Genomic DNA, 25278 nt, shown 5'->3' with positions numbered 1-25278 from the left:
AGGGTTGCTATGGGGCAGGGCCAGCTCCATAGCACTCAACAACAACAACATCTGAACTTACCTTTTCATCAGTTTTTGAAAAGAGTGATCATGTTAACTGCACATTCTTTGAATATGGCATTGTAATTCTGAAATCTTCCCCGTTACATTTTGTATGTCCTCTTTTTATATGTATTTTTCTTCAACTTTGTTTAAAATTACATGGCTAGGTTTAGTGTAAGGCTAGATTCTTATTTTCATTGAAGAGGTACTGTGTGAGAAACTGGGAGAGAATTTGTAACATTTTGGAAACGATGTAAGTTAGTTTCCTAGGATCTTTTAAAATTAATCTTTTCTTTCCTTTTCCAGGAAACTTGTTACTGTAAGTTCTCTACATTCAACATGTCCCTGTGTCTTGAAAGTCATAAATTCTGTCAGCGACTCAACCTTACACTATTTCAGTTCTGTTCCCTTTGAATGCGCAGTAACTACCTTCAGCAATATCACCACCACCACAGTGTCCACCCGCTCACACGTGGCAAAGTCTAGAAGAACTTGCCTGCTATTAATGCAAGTCTACTGGCACTTTGGATCCTTGTGGCATAATGGCTACACATAGGGCAGCTAACTACAAGGTCAGCAGTTCAAAACCACCAGCTGCTCCCTGGGAGATAGACGAGATTTTCTACTCCCATGAAGAGTTGCAGTCCTGAAAACCCACATGGGCAGTTCTACCCTGTTTTGTAGAATCATTATGAGACAGAATTCCAGTGAGAGAGATGCTCACTATAAGCATTATCATATATTGCACCGAGTTTATGTTAAGTATCTGTAGAGGTGTGGTATGTATATTTTCAACACAAAAATAAAAATGACAAAAATAATACAACATTTTACAATGTGGCTGTACAATATGTTCTGGGGCTGTAGAGGTTTTCTGGTTTCATTAGAAAAGTTTCTTTTCCCTTGAAAGTAGGTCTCACAGAGATGGAATATTCAAAGCAATTTTTACTTCATTATCTTTAACAAGAAGGTCTTAGAGAGATGTTTAGAAATCCTTCATTATGTTAGGAGGTTGAAGACTTCATTCTTTTGTAAGAAGGTTATAAATGAACAGAGGAGAAAAATAATTACCTCCTTAATAACATACCAAGAGATTTGTTACAGACTTGACCCCTTGTGTGTCACAGTACAACTGCGCTCTGTGGGGTTTTCACTGGTTACATTTTCAGAAGTAGATCACTCGCCAAAAAGTAGCATTAACAACTGATGGGAGAAGAGGGATAACCATCCTGCAAACTTTTCTCTTCGGGGTTGAAAGGAGATGATTCTGGGTTATGATTTTTCCTGCTTGTCCACTTTTTCTGGAAAGGCAGAGCTAAGGAATAACTTTGCAACAAAATGGAGAAGTGATGCAATTTTTTAAAGAAGTTGGACTTTTCTATGAACTAAACTTTTCTACTAATAAAAACCTGTGGAAATGGCTTCAGTCATTGGTTCATCCTGCTTTGTTCACTACGTGATTGATAACATTAAGCCTGATTTCTTTCTTCTTTCAATAAGTCCTAAATGGTTTTGTCTACAATATTCATCATACCCTGAAGTTTCGCTGATATTATCTCTTCTTGATTCGTCTCCTGCCCCTGGGTCCATCAGTGAGATTTATGTAGAGATTCGATGCCCAAAATACAAAACTCTTCGACGAGGCACTTTGCGTGGTGTGGAAAGAAGGAAACGCCATAGTAACGATGCAATGCAGTCCTTATTCTTTGAAGGATTTTGCCTGGTCCTCACAAATGTTTATTATTGATTTCATCCCCCTCCCCATTTTTTGCAACTGGAAAGAGAGAAATGCAAGGTGTTAATACAGTGGCAAAACTTTCAGAGAGAAAAAAATAGAATTAAACAGCGTCGTAAGATCAATTGTATCCTCAATAGAAACGAAAGGGCTATTAATTTTCTGCTGACCTGCCACTGGGTGAATTTGCTTACATACTTTGGGTGGTGAAAATGGGAGAAACACTTATATTTATAAAGAAATTTACAAACTACATCAAGAGCAGTGCTGTGTAGTTTCTCATTCTAACGAAGTCCTAGTCCCAGCCTTGCCAAAAAAAAAAAGAAAACAATAGCAAGAAAAATTCTGGATAGAATTGGAACTTGAAAATCTGTGAACATTACACTTCAGATCTAATTTTAAGGCATTAATTCATATAAATAAAAATATTCGATAGATTTTGACAGATAGCTATCCTATTAGATGAGAGACAAACATTCCTATATTCTTCTTTCAAGTAAATGTAAGAAAATGTAATGAGTCATGGAAATGCACCAGCTAAGCACCTAACTGCCCCCCTCAAGGTTGGTGGTTCGGAGCCAGCCAGTTAATTGTTTAGCAGGAGAAATACTTGGCAATGAGACTTCTCAACAATTCCAATGTGGACTTCCCTGTGGGGAAGTTTTGCTCCGTCAAACGGGCTCGTGTGAGTTGAAATTGACTGCAAAATACCCACTAACATCAACAATATAACAGCATTTAATTTTGAAATAAAGACAGAATGTTATAAAGCATACAATTTCACCACACAATAGCAGGAGTGGGCTTGTTCCAATGTAGGGCTTACCGGTCAGAAGGCACACTCGGTAGAGGGATTGGGTGAAAGTGTTTTAACTGTTACAGGCTACCTCAAATGCATCCATAGCTCTCCCTTCCTTTTTGGTCCCCTAATTTTCTCCTTCACCTTTCTTTTTCTTTTACTCTTTTTAATAATCTGTCTCCCATATCACCTCTCTTAGTCTCACTATTTTAGAAGGTCCTGTTGTTTCACATTTCAGAGTGGAGCACATCCCGATATTAGTTCTGATTCTAAATCATAGCATAACTTTAAAGAATCCCTTCCTCATTTGTGGGATGAGAGTCTAAAAGCATAAATAAAATTAGGTGGATAGAGAAGACGTAGCATTCTACTGCTAGGAATGAAATTCTATCCGAAAAAATAATCTCAAATTGGGCACATGAGTTTTGAGTTTCCATTCCCTTAGAATTGTGCTGTCTAAATGTTCCTCCAAAAAAAGCAATGGTCAGAAAATAGAAAAAACTAAATGGTCTGAAAGAGCCAAGATTTTGGTTCCTCTTCAGGGATTCAGAACATATTTTGAATATATGAGATATTGCAAAGTCTACAGACAAAATATTGCTTTACTACATGGAAAAAAAACGTATTTTGATGAATACTATGTTCAAAGTTTTCAAGATTCTAATGGTATAGAATAATATGAAGTGGAAATTATACCTGTTCCCATTCCTGGTAGAAATTAGCATTACTAGCTTTGACACATAGCTTTGACAGGTAAAGACATGCATGCCTTCTAAAAGTCTAGAATATAGGTCTCTAATGTAACGTGCATTGATGTAATGAGCATGCTGCTCTGTTACTTCAGAGCAGTAGCATTCATTGGATTAGATGGAATTCTACTGAAGCAAACAGGATATCCTACCAAGGTAATATCCAATATATTGCACCCATCCGACCGGCCTTGCTTTCTCCTCCCACGTCACTTTTCTTTCCTCTCTTAATAAAGGAGGAGGAGCCTGGGGTTCTGAAGAAGGTTCAACTCCAGACTGTTACTCTGATAGCAGGTAAATAATGTATCACTCTGTCTGTATTTCCACTTGTGAAATGAAAATATTATATAGTTGCTGTTGCTTTATAAGCAACCAGAGATGTAACAACTAGGAAAATATTTTCAATTCCTTAGGAGGAAAATGATACAGAAATACATAATACTATGTAATCATGTTGAAACCATAAAAGGACAGAGAAAAGTTAGAGCAGAACTCTTGGATAGCACCCGTATGCCACAGCTCTTGAATTTTTGGATGAGAAAAACTATTCTCTCTAAGGCTGTGTGCCTGATATCAGACAGGCGTATATGTCTCCGAGCAAAACTCATCTCAGGAAGGCAAACTTCTGAACCCTCTTTCCCACCCCCACCCCCCAGCATCTCATTAGTTTCTGTCACAAACTGTGTCTCCTGAAAATTCTTGGGTTTTGAAAAAATAGATAGTAGAAAAGACAATAAAACTGATATGTGGAAAGAGAAGAGAAACAAACAGAACTCTACATTTCAAAAGCTTAGTATCGTTTCTGAAATCTGAAAGTCAGGAATAAGTATCATCCACAAGCAATGCACAGGAATTGACAGTAACTTGTGAACATACGCCAACACTTAGAAAACTTGAAGGGATGTATAAGTCACTTATTAAGCTTACAAAATACTATGTGTGTAATAATTTACTTGTCATTTTAATACATTTCTGTGGTGTCAGTGTTTTTTGTCACGTCAGTATGCCTGTGATAATTGTCAACCTGGAAATTACATTTTTAAACAATCGTCAAATGTATCATCATTATATTAATCATTACCATGTAGAAAAATTACGGTTCCCCTCTAACCAGAATGGAATGGCAGCATTTCAAAGGCTAGAGTTCACGATTCACCTGCAGGCACGCATGACACCACAGGCCCTGGAAAAATTTAAATGGGCAATTAGTGATTTGGCAACGGAGACTCTGTTAGATTCTTGAAGAAGAAAAATAAGGTAAGGCACATAGTGCATTCATTTCTTTCTTTTAAAATCATTTTATTGGGGCTCATACAACTCTTATCACAATCCATAAATACATCAATTGTTTAAAGCACCCTTATACATTCGTTGCCCTCATCAGTCTCAAATTTTGATTTCCGCTTGGGTTCCTGGAATCAGCTCATTTTCCTTTTTTTCCCCGCCCCCTCCCTGCCTGCTCCCCACTTCCTGATGAGCCCTTAATAATTTATAAATTATTTTCTCTTATCTTACACTGCCCGGCGTCTCCCTTCACCCACGTTTCTGATGCCCATCCCCCAGAGAGGAGGTTATATGTAGATCCCGAGATCGGTTCCCCCTTTCTACCGCCCTTCCCTCCCAGTGTCGCCACTCTCACCGCTGGTCCTGAGGGGCTCATCTGTCCTAGATTCCCTGTGTTTCCAGATCCCAACAGTACCGCTGTGTATCCTCTGGTCTAACCAGGTTTGTAAGGTAGAATTGGGATCAGGATAGTTGCAGGGGGGTGGGGGGCATTTAAGAACTAGAGGAGGGTTGTGAGTTTCATTATTGCTACACTGAACCCTGAGTGACTCATCTCCTCCCCACTACCCCTCTGCAGGGGCTGTCTGGCTGTCTACATATGGGCATTGGGTCCCCAACACGCACTCCACCTCATTCACAGTGATGTGATATCCCGCCCTCCTGCCTTTGTTATTTGAGACCTGTTCCCCCTCTGGTCCCTACAACAACACGATCACACATGTTGGTGTACTGCTTCCATGTGGGCTTTGTTGCTTCCATGATGGCTTTGTTGCTTCTGGCCGCTTGTTTACTTTCAAGCCTTTAAGTCCCCAGACGCTATATCTCTCAATAGCTGGGCACCTTCTTCACCACACTTACTAATGGACACATTCAACTTCAGCGTTTATGTGGGGAAGCTGATCACACAATGATGGTTTTTGTTCTTTGGTGTCTGCTACTTGATCCCTTCAACACCTCGTGTTCACTTAGGCTTGTGTGCTTCTTCTCTGTGGGCTTTGTTGCTTCCGAGCTAGATGGCTTGTTTGGCTTCAAGTCTTTAAGACCCCACATGCTATAACTTTTTCATAGCCGGGCACAATCAGCTTTCTTCACTACATTTGCTTATGCATACGTCTGTTCAGTGACCGTGTTGGGAAGGTGAGTATCATGGAATGACCGTTTAGCTGAGCAAGGTGCTCGTGTATTGAGGGAATGCATGCAAGGAGGCCCAATGTCCACCTGCTACCCTACTATTGAACCTATAAATATATGCACATAGGTCTATTGCCCCCACGATCATAAATATATTTACATATGTACATGTCTGTATTTAGGTTTCTCTGTATGCCCTTTGCCTCCCACTCCTTTCCTCTATTTCCTTTCGCTTTCCTCCTGTCCCACTACCATGTTCAGCCTTCATTGTGGTTTCAGTAATTCCTCTCAGTTACCTTGCCCTTGGACACTCCCTACCAGTTCTCCCATCCCCTCCCTGCACTGGTTTTGAACCACTCATTGTTCCCTTGTCCCTGGGTTGGCCAACACCTCCTCCCTTCCCCTACCTCCCACATTCTCATGTCCCGTGGGGACCATTGGTCCCGTGATTTTCTTTTCACATTGTTTGTCCAGCCTATCTTATCTAGGTGGACCTGCAGATATAGTAATATGTGCATAAAAATGCGGATGGTGTTGACAGCACCAAAATGGCACATAAGGACATGGCACCAATGGCAGCAGCACTGACAAGCTAACAAACAAAAAAGCCACTGACATTAAAAAAAAAAAGACAGCAAAAAAAAAAAAAGAAGAAGAAGCCTGTTAGTAGTTCGAGGTCTGTTTGTTGAGTTTTAGGATTTTTTTCCGGACGAGTCTGATGGGGTGCCGCGTCCTGGCCCCAAAGTCCATCCTCTATACTCCCTCAGGACCTCCTTGCTCGGATTGCCCCACTGCTCCATTGCACACCCCCAGTGTTTTGCCTCAGTGTGGTGGGGTCAGCTCAGTCACACATCCCCCACTGTGTCTCAGGTGCTGTCCTGTGTAGGGCCACGGGTAAGTGCAGGATGTCGCATCTCACCATGGGGCCAGCTCTATGGTCCTCTTGGTACATTGGGCCCTTTGAACCAGTCTCTCATCTTCTGAGCTTGGTGGGCCCAGGTGTGCTCTGCTCCATTCCTCCTTCCTCTGCTCCAGCTTCCTTCTGGGTGTGGTGTGGCAGGTCAGTTCCTTTCCCACACCAGATGATCTATTTTCATTTTTCTGTGGTACTCCCTTCGATGGTGGGTGTTGGGCGAATTCTGGCTGGCCTGGCATATTGTCCAGTCTCTTTGTGTAATCCTCCAGGCTTTACGTTGCCCTCCTTGTTTGGCATGTCATGGTGGGGTCCATATGAATGTTCCAGTTCTGTGGGGATACAATCAATACTCTCCCCCGGGTGGGTTAGTGCCCTGTTCCCCCCTAAGCTGTCCACTCGGTTTCTCCCCACCCCGCTTCTCCCTCCACCTTCCCCCCTTCCCCTTCTTTATGTTGGGCTCTCATGTACCTCCCTGGGTGTGGCCTGCCCTCCCTCCAACTATCTATGCTTCCACCCATTTATTGCGAGATAGGTGTTTATTCTTCTATTCCTGGCATGCTAATTGTACTTACCTCAGGGAACTCATACCTGTCCTTTTGAGTTTGGCTTACCTCGCTTAACATGATTCCTTCCAGCTCTTCCCACGAAAGGATGTGTTTCATGTGATCGTCCATACTTTTCAGTGCTGCATAGTACTCCATTGTGTGTATGTGTCAAATTTTACTAATCCACTCGTCTATCGAGTTTCCAAGTCTTTGCAACTGTGAATTGTGCCGCAATAAACATTGGAGCACAGATGACTGGTCGTGTTTTATTTGCTGCTTCCACGGGATATACGCCTAGTAGACGGATGGCTGGGTCATAAAGTAGATCAAATTCTATTTTCTTTAAGTATCGCCAGATTTGCTTTCCACAGTGGCTGTAAAAACTACATGACCACCAGCAGTGGAGGAGGTTTCCTACTTCACCACAGCCCCTCCAACACTTGTTGCTCTCTGTATGGCTGACTTGGGCTAGCCTCAGGTGTATTAGGTGGCATCTCATGGTTGTTTTGATTTGCATTTATCTTATGGCTAGGGACTTACAACACTTTCTCATATGCTTATTGGCCATATGTGTCTCCTCCCTAGTGAAAGTCCTTTTCAGTTCTTTTGCCCACTTCCTCTTTTTGCAGGTCATGATGGTGTTGTAGATTTTAGTAATGAGCCCTTTGTCCAATGTGTCATTACTAAAAATCCCCTCCCAGCCTGTGGGTTGTCTTGTCACCCTCTTGGTGAAGTCTTCTAAGGTGCACAGATGCTTTATTCTTATGAAATCCCATTTGTTGATTTCCAGTTCCCCTCTGTGTGTACCCTTCCCTATTGCAGTGAGCCTATGAGTTCCCTGGGCCAGTGCTCTGAGGTTAGCCCCAATTCCCACCTTGATAGTCCTGATGGTTTGGGGTTTAACTTCTACGTCTGTGATGCATCTTGAGTTTATTCTTGTGCATGGGTGAGGTAAATGTCTTGTTTCCTCTTTCTACATGTGGATATACATTGTTTCTATCACCACTTGTTAAAAAGGGCATCCGCTTCCCACTTGATGATTTGGGGACCCTTGTCAAAGATCAGTTGCTTATATGCTGATGATTTTACTCATGGGCTTTCTATTCTTTTCCACTGGTCTGAGTGTCTGTCGTTGTGCCAGTACCAACTGTGCCCTTCTTCTTGAGGAATTATCTGCTAATCCTGGGTTTCTTCCTTCTCCATATGAAATTGGTGGTCAGTTTTTCCAATTGTTTGAAGAAGGTTGATGGTATTTAAATTGGAATAGCATTGAACTTGTAAAGTGCTTTAGGAAGGATTGTCATCTTTACTATGTTAACCCGTCCCCAATTCATGAGCAGGGGATGTTCTTCCATTTGTGAAAGTTGCTTCGGTTTCCTGTAGTAGGGTCTTACAGTTTTCCTTGTATAAAGACTATAGGTCTTTAGTATTTTTTGTTAAATATATTCCTAGGTATTTCAGTTTGTTCTTAGCTACTGTGAAGGGTACTTCCTTCTTAATCCCCTCTTCCATGGCCCTGTCCAATGTGTATAGAAAACCTACCGACTTCTGTTTATTGATCTTGTATCCTGCAATTCTTCCATATTCCTCTATCGCTCTAAGTACTCCAGCTGTGGAGCTTTTTGGGTAGTCAATGTACAGGATCATGTCTGCAGAGAGTGAAAGTTTCACCTCCTCCTTTCCCATTTGGATCCCTTGATGTCCTTCTGCTGTCTTACGTTGTTAGTCAGAACCTCCAAAATGATATTGAATAGAAGTGGGGACAGAGGGCATCATTGTCTTGTACCCTTTTTCAGTGGGATTGTTGTCTTTTCTCCATTGACTATGATGTTGGCCATTGGTCTTTCATAGATAGCTTGTATAAGCTTGAGGAACTTAACTTCCAATCCTATTTTCATGAATGTCTTGATTAGGAATGAATTTTGGATGTTGTCAAATGATTTTTCTGCATCTATGGGTATTATCGTATATTTTTTATCCTTTTTCTTCACGATGTGATGTATAATATTGATGAATTTTTGGATGTTAAACCATCCCTGCATCCTTGGGATAAATCCTACATGGTCGTGGTGGATGACATGTTTTATATACTTTTGTATTATATTGGCCAATATTTTGTTAAAGATTTTTGCATCTATGTTCATTAGCGATATTGATCTATAATTCTCTATACCTGTGGGGTCTTTGCCCTGTTTGGATATCAAAGTAATGCTGGGAGTTTGGGAGTTTGCCCCCTTCTTCTATGTTATGGAATACTTTGTGGAGGATCGGTGTCAACTCTTCCCTGAATGCTTGGTAGAATTCTGCTGTGAAACCATCTTGCCCTGGGGCTTTTTTTTGTTGGTAGGTTTTAGATGGCCTTCTTTATTTCTTCTTTTGCTATGGGTTTGTTGAGGTTCTTGATCTCTGTCTGAGATAATCTAGGGAGAGACTGTTTTTCCAAATATTCATCCATGTCTTCCATGTTTCTGAATTCATTATAATACAGACCTTCATAGTACTTTGTGATTATCCTTTTAATCTCATTGAGCTATGTTGTTATTGCCCTGATTCATCCCTCACCCTAGCTACTGATGCTTGCTCCTTTCTATCCTTGGTAAGCTTTGCCAGAAGACTGTCAATTTTGTTAATTCTTGCATAGAACCAGATTTTAGCTGAATTTATATTTTGCATTGTTCTCTTGTCTTCTCACTGGTTTAACTCCACCCTGATTTTTATTATTTCTTTTCTCTTGCTAGTGGAGGGGTTGGTCTGCTGACTCTGTTCTAGTTGTTGGAGGTTTTGTGTTAACATATCTGTCATACGCCTTTCTTCTTTTTTCGTATATGCATTCAGTGATATCAAGCTACCTCTGATAACTGCCTTCGCAGTGTACAATACGTTTTGACACGTTGTATTCTCGTTCTCATTAGTTTCTAGAAACTTCCTAATATCCTCTCTAATCTAGGCCTATACCCATTCATGTTGCAGGAGATCACGGTTCATCCTCCAATTGGTTGTCCTTGCTTTTCTGGACATCCTCTTATTAATCTCTAGCTTTATGGCATTGTGATCTGAGAAAGATGTCTGGATAATATCAATGTGTTTGAATTTACTCAGGCTGGACTTGTGTCCCAGCATGTGGTCTATTCTTGAAAAAGATCCATGTGGATTTGAAAAGAATGTGAAACCCTTTACTTTTGAATGGAAAGCTATAGATATCTATCAGGCCCTATTGCCTAATTACATTGTTTAGCTCTCTGGACACTTTGCTGAGCTTCTTTCCCAGTGATCTGTCTTTGTCTGATAGTGGAGTGTTAAAGTCACCTGCTATGATTGTTGATTCCGTGATTTCTTTTTTCATCTTTTTAATAGCTTGTTAGACGAAATTCACCACAGCATTATTAGGAGCATCAATATTCAATATGCTAAGTGCTTCCTGGTTTACTGAACCTTTGAGCATTATGTAGTGTCCCTCTGTCTCTTTTTATGGTTTGCATCTTGAGGTCCATTTTGTCGGAGATTAGCATAGCCACCCCTGCCTTTTTGGAGTTACCATTTGATTGGTAAACTTTCTGCCAACCCTTTATTCTTAGCATATTCTTGTCTGTGCACTGAAGATGTGTCTATTGCAGGCAACAGATTGATGGATTATGTTTCTGAGCCAGATCTCCAGCCTTTTTCTGTTAATGTATGAATTGAGTCCATTGGATTTCAGAGTTATTAGCACTATCTGTGGATCCATAGTTGTCATACCCTGTCTTGTGCTTTGGGTCTTTACCTATCTCATGTTATATTAGTGTGCTGTGTTTGAGTGGAGAGTTTCTATCTTGTCCTCTTTTCCATCTGAGACCCTGTTATCCTGGTAATTGTTGCTGGCATGTTGGCTTCTAGAGGAGATGGGCTATATGGTGGTCTCCTGTTTGTTCTTGGTGGAGGTTGATCCTCTGGCCATAGAGAGTCAACCAGCATCTTCTGCAGGGTCAGGTGACTTGCATCATATTCTTTGAGTCTTTCCTTGTCCTGGAAAACCCTTATCTCATCATCTATCTTAATGGATAACTTGGCAAGGTACAGGATTCTGGTGGAGGCATTTTTTTCTTTCAGCTTTTGGAAGATGTTGCTCCATTCTCTCCTCCTCTTCATGGTATCTGCTGATAGGTCTGAGCATATCCTTACCTGTGTTCCTTTGTATGTGACTGTCCTTTCTCTTGCTGCTTCTAAAATTTTCTCTTTTTCCTCTAAGTTGGATATTTTTACTATTATACGTCTTGGCATGTTCTTCTTGGGGTCTTGTCTAGCTGGCGTCCTGTCTGTTTCCTGTATGAATGTCTGGTTCTGTCATGTTAGGATGGGAAAGTTTTCTTCCAGAAATGCCTTTGCTATATTGGCTGTCGACTTGTGTGTTGTGCACCGGTAAACCGATTATTTGAATATTATTCTGCTTCATAGCATCTGTCATTGATCTCAGGCTATCTTCTGTTTCTTTAATTTTCCTATCTGACTGTCTTTCTCTTTTGCTTAGGTCTGTTTGAGTGTCCTCGAGATCACTGTTACGATCCTCTGACTCCTCAATCCTAATTGTAAATTCTGTGACCTTGTATGTGGCTTTTGCTACCTCCTCTGTTAGCTCCTGCAGTTCCCTTTTGTGGATGGATTTCTTCCCCTCTATTGTGGACTTCATCCCCTCTATTGTGGACTTCATCTCATCTATCATTGCATCCTTATTCTGGGTTGCTTCCCTTAGCTCCTGTATTACTGCGGGCAGACTTCTGAAGATTTCCTTCTGTGGCAGATCTGTATCTGTTTCTTCTGTGAGAGACGTTAGCTCTGCCTAATATACTCAGAACAATAGTAATGTTAAATAGTTTAAGCAAATTAGTCAAGAAAAGAAGTCCAGCAGGTTATCGTACAGTGCACTGCACTTCGCTACTTTTTTCCCCCCAGAGTATTCTTTGATTGTGATCCTGCCCAAAATCTTCCTGTGTTTTCTAGAGGAAGAAACCACAGTACAGGACTTGGCTTTCTTGGCTCTGAAAGCAGTTAGCTATTCCAGTAAAACACGTTGGGCACACATTCTTGGAGCACATTACTTTCCTGCCATCTGAGTCCCCTGGTTGCTATGGTCACCTCTCAGGCCCAGCACAGTTCTCCTTGAGCACCACCCTGAGGCTGCCTTTCTTCTATTTTTTTCTTTTCTTTTTCTAGTGTTTGTGCGTCTCTCACCTTCTCTGACCAACACACTTCATGGCACATCTCTAACAGAATGGCAACAAGGATGGGGATACCGATAAGATGTGTTTTAAACCTGTACACACAAAACTGAAAGTGTTAAGCTTTGGCAGATATTTTGGTCTGTGTGTCATACAATAAGAGCAAAGCAATTTAGTACTTTCTATACATCATGGGTGCAAAGAAACATTCTAGAAACTGGATCCTGCTAACAGTTTCTGAATTATTATCTATAGGTTTGTTTATAAAGAAACCTTGAGTTTGGTGGTGGTGGTTGTTAGATTGATGGGTGTTATAGGCAGCTGATTATAGACAGCTGTTTCTGAAAATAGTCCACAGAAATAAGGGACGAGATGGTCACGCATGATAAACAGCATCCAAATGTACATCATGCCTAGTGTCTTCAGAGTCTGATGGCATTTCAAGACAAAATCTGAGTTTCTTAGAGAATTCGGCACACTTGAAATTAAATGTCATATAATAGTGTTATATATGATGACCAGAGAGTCAAAAAAAGACTTACAGGAAAAATGTATTAAAGATAATGTAGGAGGCTATTCTTTAAAAAGTTTTCCTTACTGTTCAGATGACACATGGTCTTTTAAAGTTTTATTTGACCAACTAAGCATTTTTATTGTTGTTTTTTAATAGCATATCTTCCTAGACTGGCAAAGTTATAATTGGTATTTTATGCTATATTATTCAGCTTGTTAGAGTGTGATTTTTACTGTTGGTATTTCTTTTAAACAAACTGTACATTTTGAACTAATGATATTTGATTGTACTCGTGCCTGGAGAGCATTTAAAAAAGAGCACAGAAAATTAAATGAGATTTGTATATTTTTAAGTTTTTGAGGTATATTGGTGAGAGATCATAAAGATTATAGATATTATCTTTTATCAGTTATAAAAAGATCAGGAAGCAAGAAGCATATTTTTCTAATCATGTGATATAAAAATTTATAACACTCAGGCTTATGGATTTCTGACCTTTTTACTTAAGGTAAAAGCAATAACACAGACAATTTTAAAAGATAATATCAGATTTATATGTTTGTATTCAATAATTCTTAATCTATCTATCTCAAAAGGCTGAGAAGAATGAATGCCCAAACTACTTTATTTGTTATATTTACATTCAGGAAACAATAATACTAACAAGACAGCCCCACACAGATCAACTAGCTCTTTCCCAAAGAGAAAACAGGTTCCTAAAATCATAATCTTTTAGACATATATTAAATTGTGAAAAATCAGTGCTTTATGCTTTATGAACTGGAGAAAAACACCATTGATAGTTGTTGAAAATTAATTTTATCTCTTATGTCTTCCGTGGAAAATTACTCTTCATGCTAGAGAACTGGGCATTTCCATTTTGTATTCTTCTTCTACTTGTCATGTGCATTAATGCCAAGGGCAGGAGCCCATGCACCCTTATGGATGCTCAGTGGTTGTAATGAGAGAGTTAATATCTTCAAAATTACCCAGCTTTCATCTGTAACATAACTTGGACATAGTACTACAGTCTGTGAGTAAGTATTTTTTCTAATTTTCATTGACGCACACACACATATTGTGAGCTAATGTAAATTAGAGATATCTGTATTCATTATCACTGCAATTAATTGTATCCCTTCTTAGTCTGTACACTTTTTGTTCCCTTTGGTGTAGTACTTCTCAACTGGGGATAATGTGAACCCCAGGTATGTCTCCATTTGCTAACATCTCTAACTCGCAGTTACCTGGTGTCAGAGTGGCTTCCCGCTGGGCAGCTAACTCCAAGTTCAGCTGCTGGAAACCACACAGCACTCCATGGAGAAAGACCCGACTTCCCACTCCAGTAACATGCTCCAGCCTCGGAAGCTCACCGGAGAAGTTCTACCCTGTGCTGCAGCATTGCTATGAGTCAGCACTGACACGATGGCAGCGAGTTCTTTTCTTTGGAGGAGCAAAACCACCCCCAAATGAGAGCCACTGCTCCAGAGGACAAAGTAAAATATCACAAAGCCTTGACTGGTAGAATGAAAATTAGAGTAAAAGCAGAAAATTGTACACTCATAAACATTTAAACAGATGGCAAACAGATTGGGTTTGGTTTTTGGTGGGTTATTTTTTTAATCAGTTACATACTTACAAAAAATTATTTTCTCTATCAAAAGGCAGCTTTTGATTATTGACCTCTCCTAACATTTTTACCTGTCTAAAGCATACCTTCTGTATTTTTTAATATGGTAACTGTTATGATCACAGAAAAGCCTATTATAACTTAATTATTTTACAGTGACTATTCCCCTAGTGAGTGACTAGAAGGCAAGCCCAATCATTTAATCAAATTGGGTTGTATTCAAAAGATTTATTCAAAATCATTAAATATAAGCCTGAAAATTAGATAGAAGGCACCTTTTGAAACTCTGGGTCAATTCTAGGTCTCTGAGCCTGGACAGGCTCTGCTAAACCAGAACTAAAATGTACAAATATTACCATATGAACAGTGATGTCGTGATGACTGCATTAGTAAATTGTTTATTATTACTTCACTACACTGGCAACTAATATGGTCTTTGACCTTGACTCTAGAGTTTGGTATAAAGCCACAAAGAAGAAGGTTAGTGTTAATGACGAACATAAATCTAAAACATTCCAGCCTGGGGCTGTTTGGTAACTTCAGGCACTTAACCTCTATGATCCATAGTTTCTTCAGTAACAAAATGGGAATAAAGGGACCTCATATGTTTGTTCTAAAATTATAAAAATAATGTTTTATAAATGCTTACCTTCTCTTGTATTATGAACTAACAATGTATGGAATTATGTACCTTTCATTTTTGTAAACCACTTAATAGAAAATAATATATTCTGGAAAAAATAAAGCATAATGATATTCTTCTCAAGAAACTTCATAATCTGGCTATATCCCTGGGTTTTAAACAATGATTACAATCTGTCAGAATCAAATAATGTTACCAATCCATAGTGATTTATCCACGGGTATGTTGCTTAATATGCACTTTCCTATACCTGTCAACTGTTTCTCTAACAAGGATTCTTTGACAGTTTGCCATCAGAGCCAGAGAGCAAGGTAGTTATAAAGATTCAAAAGAAAAGAAATGAGGTAATAATTAATTTTAAGTTTACAAATGGACTTGCAAAACCAAAGCATTGGAAATATTTAGGGGACAAAAGATATTTAAGTTGTAAAAATATAAGCGTCTTGTTTGGTTTTGCTATAATCTTAGTGATAAAGGGTCACTTATATGCTACAAATAATGTGAACAGACATAGAATTAGACTATCCAAATCCGTGCTAGACAAAGATTCCTTGTGGTTGGGAAAACAGGGTCAAGAAAAAAAAAATCAGAGTGGGATACACAGTTGGATGTGATTGTGACCTCTTAGAAATAGTCCAAGGATTTATTCCTTGAGGTTGAAAATCTAGGAAACTATGGTGCCATCAGAAATGTTTTGATACAAGATAGCAGACACAAGTTGGATTGGGCTTCTTAAGGAGAGTCTCAGTCTCCTAGCATCTCTTCATATCACAACGCCCAAGGAGACCATAGTGAGAGCAGAGCCCTGGGATAAATGGAGGCAGGATCAATCTGGAATAGCACCATCAATTCCAAATGGCATCATAGTGATATAGGATCTTATATGTCACACTCTCTTCTCTCGAGACAAACACAAAGAAGCATAAGAAAGCCGAGGAAACCTTGTAAGCCGGACGTTTACTGCACATTTGGACCTGAGGATGTGCTCCTGACAAGAACACAGACACCAAAATAGAGTGAAGAGGACTGAGAGATACCAGTGCTCCCTAGTAGACGGCTGATCCCATGGTGACACAGAAAGATGATCACCACAGCCCGGCCGGCGGCCCTGCTTGTAAAATGTGTCCCAGAGCTCAAGACAGCCATAGAAAGGAACTAAGGAACAACACAAACGAACTAAGATAACTGTGAGTGAAATGAAAACCAAAGCCTATTACGTCTGAATTTATTCTGAATCACCTAGATGAAATGTTAATGCTTAATAGATTAGAGATTGGAGCTGGTAAGTATATTCAGTGATGGAAAAATAAAGGTATAGATTTTTTACATTGAGTTTGTAGACATTGAAAATCAGACCTGCATACAAAAGTAGTCAACCTACAATTTTACTGTGATTTATACTACGTTTTTATCTGTAAAAGTGTGATGAGCCCTTTCCGCCCGCTCCCCCCTCCCCGCGAGCGCCGCTCCGGCCGCACCGCGCTCGCTCAGAGCTCCGGGCTCCTGCTAAGCTAGCGCCGCCGCTGTCTCCCTTCAGCCGCCATCATGATCATCTACCGGGACCTCATCAGCCATGATGAGATGTTCTCCGACATCTACAAGATCCGGGAGATCGCAGAAGGGCTGTGTCTGGAAGTGGAGGGGAAGATGGTCAGTAGGACCGAAGGTGCCATCGATGACGCCCTCATTGGGGGTAATGCCTCAGCTGAAGGCCCCGATGGTGATGCAGCAGAAAGCACCGTGGTCACTGGTGTTGATATTGCCATGAACCATCACTTGCAGGAAACCAGCTTCACAAAAGAAGCCTACAAGAAGTACATCAAAGACTACATGAAATCAATCAAAGGCAAACTTGAAGAACAGAAACCAGAAAGAGTAAAGCCTTTTATGACAGGTGCTGCAGAACAAATCAAGAACATCCTTGCAAATTTCAAAAACTACCAGTTCTTTATTGGTGAGAACATGAATCCAGATGGCATGGTTGCTCTGCTGGACTACCGTGAAGATGGTGTCACCCCACATATGATCTTCTTTAAGGATGGCTTAGAGATGGAGAAATGTTAACACAGTGGGCAACTCACGACCGATGCCTCATCCCGACTGGCTGCTGTTCATCCACACAACACCAGGACTTAGACAAACGGAACTGATATCATCGTGAGCTCTTCATTTACTTTTGACCCTGATTTATTTGGAGCGGAGGCTTTTTTTTTTTTTTAAAGGGAAAAAAATGTCGTGTAGGTTGTCTAAAATAAAATGCATTTAAACTCAAAAAAAAAGTGTGATGAATTCATATAATTCCCATTAGATGTGACATTTGGTTTAATTTCACAGTAATCTAAGAGAAGAATGTGGTGAAAATATGTTTCGTTGTACAATGAACAATACATGTAATTATCAAAGAGCTCACTGTAGTATCTTAATAATTGGTTAACTATTGATATTTATAAGAATGGTATATGCTTTGTGGTACTGGCGGCTATTTGGAATTGTTCCAGCTTTCATCATACAAATTAAAAAGCAGAGTAACTGGGGCCTCCTTAAGAAAGCTTTGGTTAAAATGTTGAGTAACAATATTAAGTTAACATAGTGAGAGTGGACTACATCAGCAGTTCAAGAAAATTCTGTGAATATAAATCTGTGCTAATGCTGTCTAACGACTACATGTGCTTGCTGTAGTTCAAACAATATTTGCAGAAACTCAGTAAGAGAAAGAATGGTTGCGACCGTTATAGTTGAATGAAAGTTCTAGCTCTTTAAAAGATAAGTTGAATGGGGGAAATAATAATTGAAGTAGATCACTTACTGGGATCAATATGAAAATCTAAAAAGATCTTAGGCATCTGTATCAGCATTATATTAAAGTGTGATGTAAGAAGAGATGGGTTATTGAATGATCTTAATGCAATTAGCTGAATATGGATTGAGAAAAAAGCAAAGGCAAAGTTTATTTTCTTTTTCTATCTAAGATAAAAAAAACTCAAACCAAGAAAATCAATAAATATTACTCTAACCTACAGGTCAAATTACAGTAATTAAATAATAACTACTCCAATGATACGCATCATGATTTTATTTATTCAGCATCTTTAAATATGGATGTGACCAGAGGTCATCACATGTAGTATTTAGATCACATGAACATAGATCGATTTGCAAAGACTTTTGTTGAATTAATGCTATATTTCAAATACTTTCCATCATAAGTTTACTTGTTGATCTTTAGTAATAAGTTATTGAACAGGGGATAGTCACATTGCATATGCTGGTCACTGTATTTCCAAATAGAGAATTCAACTCTGATCTCAGAATATGATAAATAAGTGGACAAGAGTGAAAATAGGACTTTGATTATGTTTTTATCAGCTGGCTCTGATTCATAATGACCTCACATACAACATAAGGAAATACTACCCCGTCCTGCATCATCCCCAAAATTATTCTGATGGTTGAGTCCATCGTGGCAGCCACTGTGGCAGTCCATCTGGTGGAGGACCTTCTTCTTTTCCACCACCCTCTACTTCACCAAGCATGATGTTCGTTTCCAGGTACGAATCTCTCCTGAGAACATGCCCAAAGTAGGTGAGGCAGCATCTTCGATTCTATGGAGTGCTTTGGCTGTCCTGAAGCACTCTCCTTGATTCTTGATCCCAGGTACGGGACATCTACAATTATGCTTCATGAAGTGAGTCTCGCAGTTGCTAGAGTACAAAACCAGGTGAAGAAAATATTTCTTGGACTTTCTCCTACAGTGAAAATTGGGGATACACATAAAAAGAATTTCATCTTGCTCAGACAGCATTTTGAGCCACTTGGGACCAGTTCATCATGGGAATATTCCTATCATTTGCTGTTTCCTGAGAATAATTAAATTACTTTCATTTGTCAACACTTTGTAAGTGTCTTGAATGTGCAACTTGGAAGATTTAGATGTACATGGAGACGTTGCTGCTGTAGTCTTGAGGCTGATTGGGATCTTAAGACAGCTTTTGAAATCTTAGGGCAACCTGTGTGTGCAAGGCAGTGTGAATGGCAGATATTGAGTCATTGCCCAACAGGCCCTGGCAAGTGTATTCACATTTTCTCCCAGTGTCTTCTCTGTCTCTTGCTCAGGATAAGAAAATTATATTGATCCATCTTTAAGTTCACTAATTGTACCATCTTGATTCAACACTCAAGTTCATGCAGTAAATTTTTACGTTAGCTACCGTCTTTTTCAGTTTTATAATCCTCGTGTGATTTTTTTCCCCCTGTTTCCTTGCTGATATTTTAACAATGCCTTTTCAGAGGAGATCTGAGAAGATGGCACTGAGAGAGTCCCCTGCCGAGAACTCCCTTTGCGTGGCCCAGAGAAGAGAATGGCAGTATAGGATATAAACCCATAGGGACAGCAAGTAGAACACGGGCTTCAGGGGGCACAGTGGTGGGCGCTGGCAGGCCAAAAGGGAGTTGGTGGCAAGGAGTTAAAAAATAGAATGTTTTGAAACGGACTGTGGCAGCAGTGGTGCAATACTGCTTGATGTGATTGAACTATGGATTGATAGGAGATCTGTCTTAACTCCCAATGAAATGGTTTTAGAAAAGAACTTTCACTTGTTGATGTCATCAGTTAATAATATTTTCATTTTCAAATTTTGGATTGCTTTTTTTTAATATATAAAGAGCAATTTTCAGTGCATGCTGAACATTTTGGTTATTGTGATTTTAGTCTTTAAAATCTCTATTTCAATGACCCTTTTTAACTTCGAGCATAACTTCACAGTCTCCTCTCAGTGGGCTGATCCATTAATAGTTCGTTTTGTCAGCCTTCCCTGCTCTAATCTGGCCAGTTTCATTCTCCTTATACTCTTGTTAATCCTTGTCAGTGCCCCCAGAAAGGATGGGCTTGCATACCATTTTCACTGTCTTGTATTGCTGGGACACTTTCTGCTGTGAGAGGTGACAGGCTAGTAGTTACAGACCTGAACCTTTTTATACTAAGATAGAGTCTGGAGGACCAGATCCTCAGGTGCTGCCCTTGTGGTGGAATAACCGCAGTCTCCTTTAAGAACCCCAAGTGTGAAACAAGAGTTTCACTGGCCCATGAATGCTGACAGTCTATAACATTCTGAATTCTGCTCCGTAGAATACTTGTTTAGTACAATGACAGTTAAATTTTGTTTTCCTTTTGTGGTCAAAGGTGAACATTAGTGGAAACTGCTGTTAAAGATAGATTTAATTTCGACGTGACCCTACTTAGACTTTCTCCATTCTAGGGCAAAAATAGGATTAAGGTCTGGAAAGGCATGTCTTTTTTGTGGTTTATGAAAAATGTCTCTATGCTGCTAAAAAAACATTTGTGAATCTGGACAGCCTTAGTTCTTGAGAAACATACTCTGCAAAATACCTGTGTGCCCAATACAGACAATTTGCTTTCTCTGTACAACATGATTCCACAGAATCTGAAAGGTTAGGAAGCAATAAAAATAAACATGAAAAGTAAAAAAGTAAGGAATTGTAGAAAAAGAGAAGGCATTTGAAGTTACCTGGGTTTATTTGTCCTTCCCTCAGACAGTTATTTCGCTCTAGAAATGATCAAGCTCAACCTTTAGGCTCTCACTTCCATAGGTCAAGCATCTTATTACATTTATTCTGTTAATAATTTGTATATTTTCTAAATTAATATTCATTTTACTTATTAAATTAAAGTCACGCATGTCATTGCAATTATGAAAATAACACTGTTCTACAAGATAAAGCCACTATGTAATAGAGTCAAGCCATGAATTAATAGGCTAAATATAAGGGAAGCTGTAGCGACCACAGAAGTAAATTTACTGGTGAGCTCACAAAACTCTAGTGATGAATTAGCTCACAAAACTCCTGAACTGACCAGCACAGGCATGTATCTTCATTTTCCGATACCTTTCCTTCTTTTGTGCAGTAGTTTCATTCCCTCATTAATATTTAGGTTATTTCTTGTTTTTCTCCGTGCCTCATTCCAGCTGTACCTCTTTACTATTGTTTCACATTTGTTTTATTAATTTGTCTGATAGTATTGTGACACTGATTATAAATGTATTTTTTCTCACATTCCTGCTTCTGCTTTACTGTGTGCCCCAGCTTTCCTTGTGTGTCAACTTCTGATCACTTATTTCTCAGTTCTCCTGAATACATAATCCACACTAAAAAACCACACTAAAAAACCGTTCTTAAGTGAAAAAATTATAAGAAAATTTGTGTAACTATATATAGTAGAAAACATTTTCTATGATCTCCTCTCAAACTGTAAAGTGTAGTTTATGAACTGTATTCATGTACTATATATAAGGAATTTTTGCTGTGATAAAACTGTATTTTTATACAGTTAGTTTATGAAACACAGAATCCTTGGATAGTACAACCTAAAGGTAGGCAGTTTGAACCAACCCTCAATCTCCGCAGAAGAAAAGCCTCGTGAATTTCTGCCTTGGAAATTACAGTCAACAAAACCTACCGAGCAGTTTTATTTCACAACAGCATGTCACCATGAGTCAGAATCAAATCCAGGGAAACAATTTTGTTTGTTTGTTTGTTTGTTTTCCTTCAGTATAAGAACTTCACTTTTAGATGAGATGAAAACTTAAAATGCAAATGAACTTTATATAGTATTTGAACTGGTTAAGTTTTGTTTTATTTTACCTCATTCAGAAATTTGACTTTTGGACCTTCATTTACATTCTTGGTTCCTGAATATTTCTTTCATTTACTTTGTTTTTGGTAATAGTAGAAAAGTGTAAATAGTGACATATATTTTAAAATTACTTATGCAGGGCGTGTTTCACAATGTTTTCCAATTACAGTTGCCTAGAGAAAGACACCATTCGAATATGCTTGTTTGCTGTGGTTCAGCACCCTCCAGTTCGCTTCAACTCACAGTGAGCACCCGTAGCACAGGACAAACTCTGCCTGGTCACGCATCATCCGCACACCATGGCAGCCATCCATTCTCCCATCTTCTCAGGGGGTCTTCCTATATTTCATCGTCACTTCCAGGTACCATAGACAGAGCACATGAAACAAAGCCCTGCCATCCTGGTGTGAGGAGCTCTGTGGCTGTCGTTCTCTGGAGAGTTCATGTATGTCAATATTCTCCATCAGCACCATAATTCAAGTTGATCAGTTCTTCTTTGGTCTCCCTTATTCATTGTCCAGTATCTACTTGCACATGAAACAAATGATAATAGGATGTCTTTGGTAAGGCCCACCTTAATCATCAAAGTGAATCTTTGTTTTTTAACACATCTTTTACAGCAGATTTCACCAATGCAATGCATCATGTGATGTGATTATGGGTCCCAGCCAAGCTAAATCCTTGACAAACGTCAAGTAAGGATATGCCATCTACATTTGTCAGGTTGTTAAGTTTTTCTCTACCCTTGATGCCACATTCTTCAGGTAGTCTCATTTTTGGGATTATAAACTCACATACAGATAAATAAATGTTGTGAAAAGATGAGTCTAACACATTTCACTCCTAATTTTTAAGTCACTAAATATCTTTGTGCTCTGTGCCTCTTGATCTATGTAAAAGTTCAAAAAACAAAACAAACAGACTGCCATTGAGTCAATGTCAACTCATAGTGACTCAATAGGACAGGGTGGAGCTACGCCTTTGAGTTTCTGAGCCCATGACTGTTAATGGCAGTAGAAAGCCCTGTCTTTCTCTATGTAGAGGTTCCACGTGAGCACAATTGTGTTCTAAAATTCCCGTTGCTCACAAAGTTATCCATAATTTGTTATGATTCATACAGCTGAATACCTTTGCATAGTAAATAAGACATACTGACTTGCTGGGCAATTTTAAGAAATGTAATTGTTAAGTTTCTTATAAAGTTTGTTACACTGATGCCTTTATGCAAAATATTGATTTTTTTAAAATGTCATCTATACTCTGTGGGGGGAAAGGACAGCTGTCTGGTCCTGTAAGAATCATTGTCTCAGGAGCCCTAAGGAACGTTCTCCTCTGTTCCAGAGGGTTGCTGTCGTCATAACCAACATCAGGGCAGTGGGTTTCACTGTTTTGTGTTAGTAGGAGAAACACTGAAATTATGATTCAGTATTGGCTTTTCTTGACTAAAACATAATTATAGATGAAGCAATATTTTAAAGGTCAAATTGTAACATGAATCTGGCAGATATTGACGTATCTATCTATGATGTCTCGTTTTTAAGTGGAGATTTAATATACCAAATTTCCCAGCAGCTACTAAACAATCCAATACCAATCATTTTATTCCTCTTCGCTCACTTTCCTTTTATGAGTACATAATTTAGAGTTGAAAGTAAAATATGGAATACATGATGATCGAGTCATAATAGCTTATAACAGCTTGAACAAATAAATTCGTAAATAGAAAATTTTTATAAAACTAAATACATTCATTCAAAATTAAATAGCTTTACCTTATGAGTTTACCCATTTATCTTGTCATGCTTTATTTACTGGGAATTTCCTAAACTGATTGGAAGAAAAAGGAAAATTGTATATGTGTGAGCTACTGACATCTGCTGGCAGAGATGGCCACTGATGGCATATGACCTCTAGACAATAACCTGGGACAGTATTTTTTAAAGATGTAATATTTCAATGCCTCATAATGTTTTATAGGGAAGTGTGGATGATGTTAAGTAAATTGCATTTCCCAATGTTGGACCTCGGCATATGAGAAGCATGTGGTCACTCAGGGAGTGATGGTGCCCAAATCAGGTTCAAGAGTCCCTTCCACATGCCCTTCTCTATTTGGGTTACACTGGATGTTTTGTCCACATAGCTTTATTATGAGATAAAAATACATTAGCTTACTACCAAAAGGAAGTTCACAGTTATAAGCTGGACTAAGACTCATGTGGCTGAAATTAAATTAGTATCAGGCTTCTACCTATCACAGAAAAAAAAGGAGTTCTTCTAAATTTAAAAACAAACAAAAAACAGTTTGGATATCCAAATGTATCTAAAATTCCAACCAAGACATAAGGTACTTATTTTGAGAAAGTACTAGTCTTGCTTCTATAAAAATTGTTAGTCTTAGAATCCCAACATAACGTCTCTATGAGTCAGAATCAACTTGATTGCAGTGGGTTTGATTTGGGGGGTTATGCATTATTAAAATGAATAAGCTAGTCAATTTAAATATCTAGATGTTTGAAAGGCTCACATGAGTCTAATTTTACATCCAAGAATTAACTTAATGTACTCAATGGTGCTAATAACATGGGTTTTTAAATAATTCAGGTCTCAGATGATAGGTAAGTCATAGAATGAACATTTAATCTTCCGAAGTTTGTTTATTTTATTTTCTTGCTTACGTACTTGAATGTATTACTCAATGTTATTACTTAGTTTTGAATTTTACCTACATATCGAGTCACAAATCATTATGAATGACACAATGACCTAACTCGGAAAGATGGTACAAAGGGATGGAAAATGAGAACGATGCTTGCTGCACCATCTTTCCCCTCCCAAGCATTTTTATATTAGTGCGAAATAGAGATATTTCAAGCAGAATATATGGGCTAAAGGAACTGGAGAAGGGAAATTTCTGAATAAAGTAAAAAATAAAACTTATCAAGCTAAGGGCAGCAATAAGATAAGGCAGAGCAGAAAAGGCAATTTTTCTGAATTGGATGGGAAGTTGCAAAGTAGAAAGAGAACTCTCTGCTATTTACATGGGAAGTGATTGTCAGAGACATGGAATTCTCTCAGTTATGAAGGAAGTCCTGGTTAAATTCAATCCAAACTTAGTTTCATTTGTACTCTCATGGTCACTTCTGCATGCCCTTTCCCTCCACGAGGTCAAACCTCTCAGCACTCTGCAGAGGAGGCTAGGATTCTTGTGGCCCATCGAGGGGATTGGACAGCCTGCTGATAATGAAAATCAGGCCCACGGCACCCCAGTATGGTTGGGTCATTCAAATACAGTGTGTGAAACTCTAGCGAGGGGGTGCTGGTCCATTTTGGTACCCAGCAAGGCTTAAAAGAGAAGCCATCTCATCGTAGAAGGGGGATCACTACTGCTAAAGACAATGACACCGTTGAGGAGTAGAGCCTTTAAAACCAGGCACTTGTACTGAGGA

At 39.1% G+C, this 25278-nt stretch overlaps 1 protein-coding gene across 1 annotated transcript; it reads left to right on the top strand.

Annotated features, from left to right (window-relative positions):
* The first annotated feature begins 16628 nt into the window (after positions 1-16628).
* LOC142453441 (translationally-controlled tumor protein-like) lies at positions 16629-17451 on the top strand. Its single transcript, XM_075554758.1, has one exon. The coding sequence runs from the start codon at positions 16726-16728 to the stop codon at positions 17242-17244; it is 519 nt and encodes a 172-aa protein (XP_075410873.1). The 5' UTR covers positions 16629-16725; the 3' UTR covers positions 17245-17451.
* The last annotated feature ends 7827 nt before the right edge of the window (positions 17452-25278 follow it).

Source organism: Tenrec ecaudatus, chromosome 7, assembly GCF_050624435.1.
Source record: "Tenrec ecaudatus isolate mTenEca1 chromosome 7, mTenEca1.hap1, whole genome shotgun sequence".
NCBI lineage: Eukaryota > Metazoa > Chordata > Mammalia > Afrosoricida > Tenrecidae > Tenrec > Tenrec ecaudatus.
Note: the sequence above shows the minus strand (reverse complement) of the source record. Positions and strands in the feature narration are given on the sequence as shown.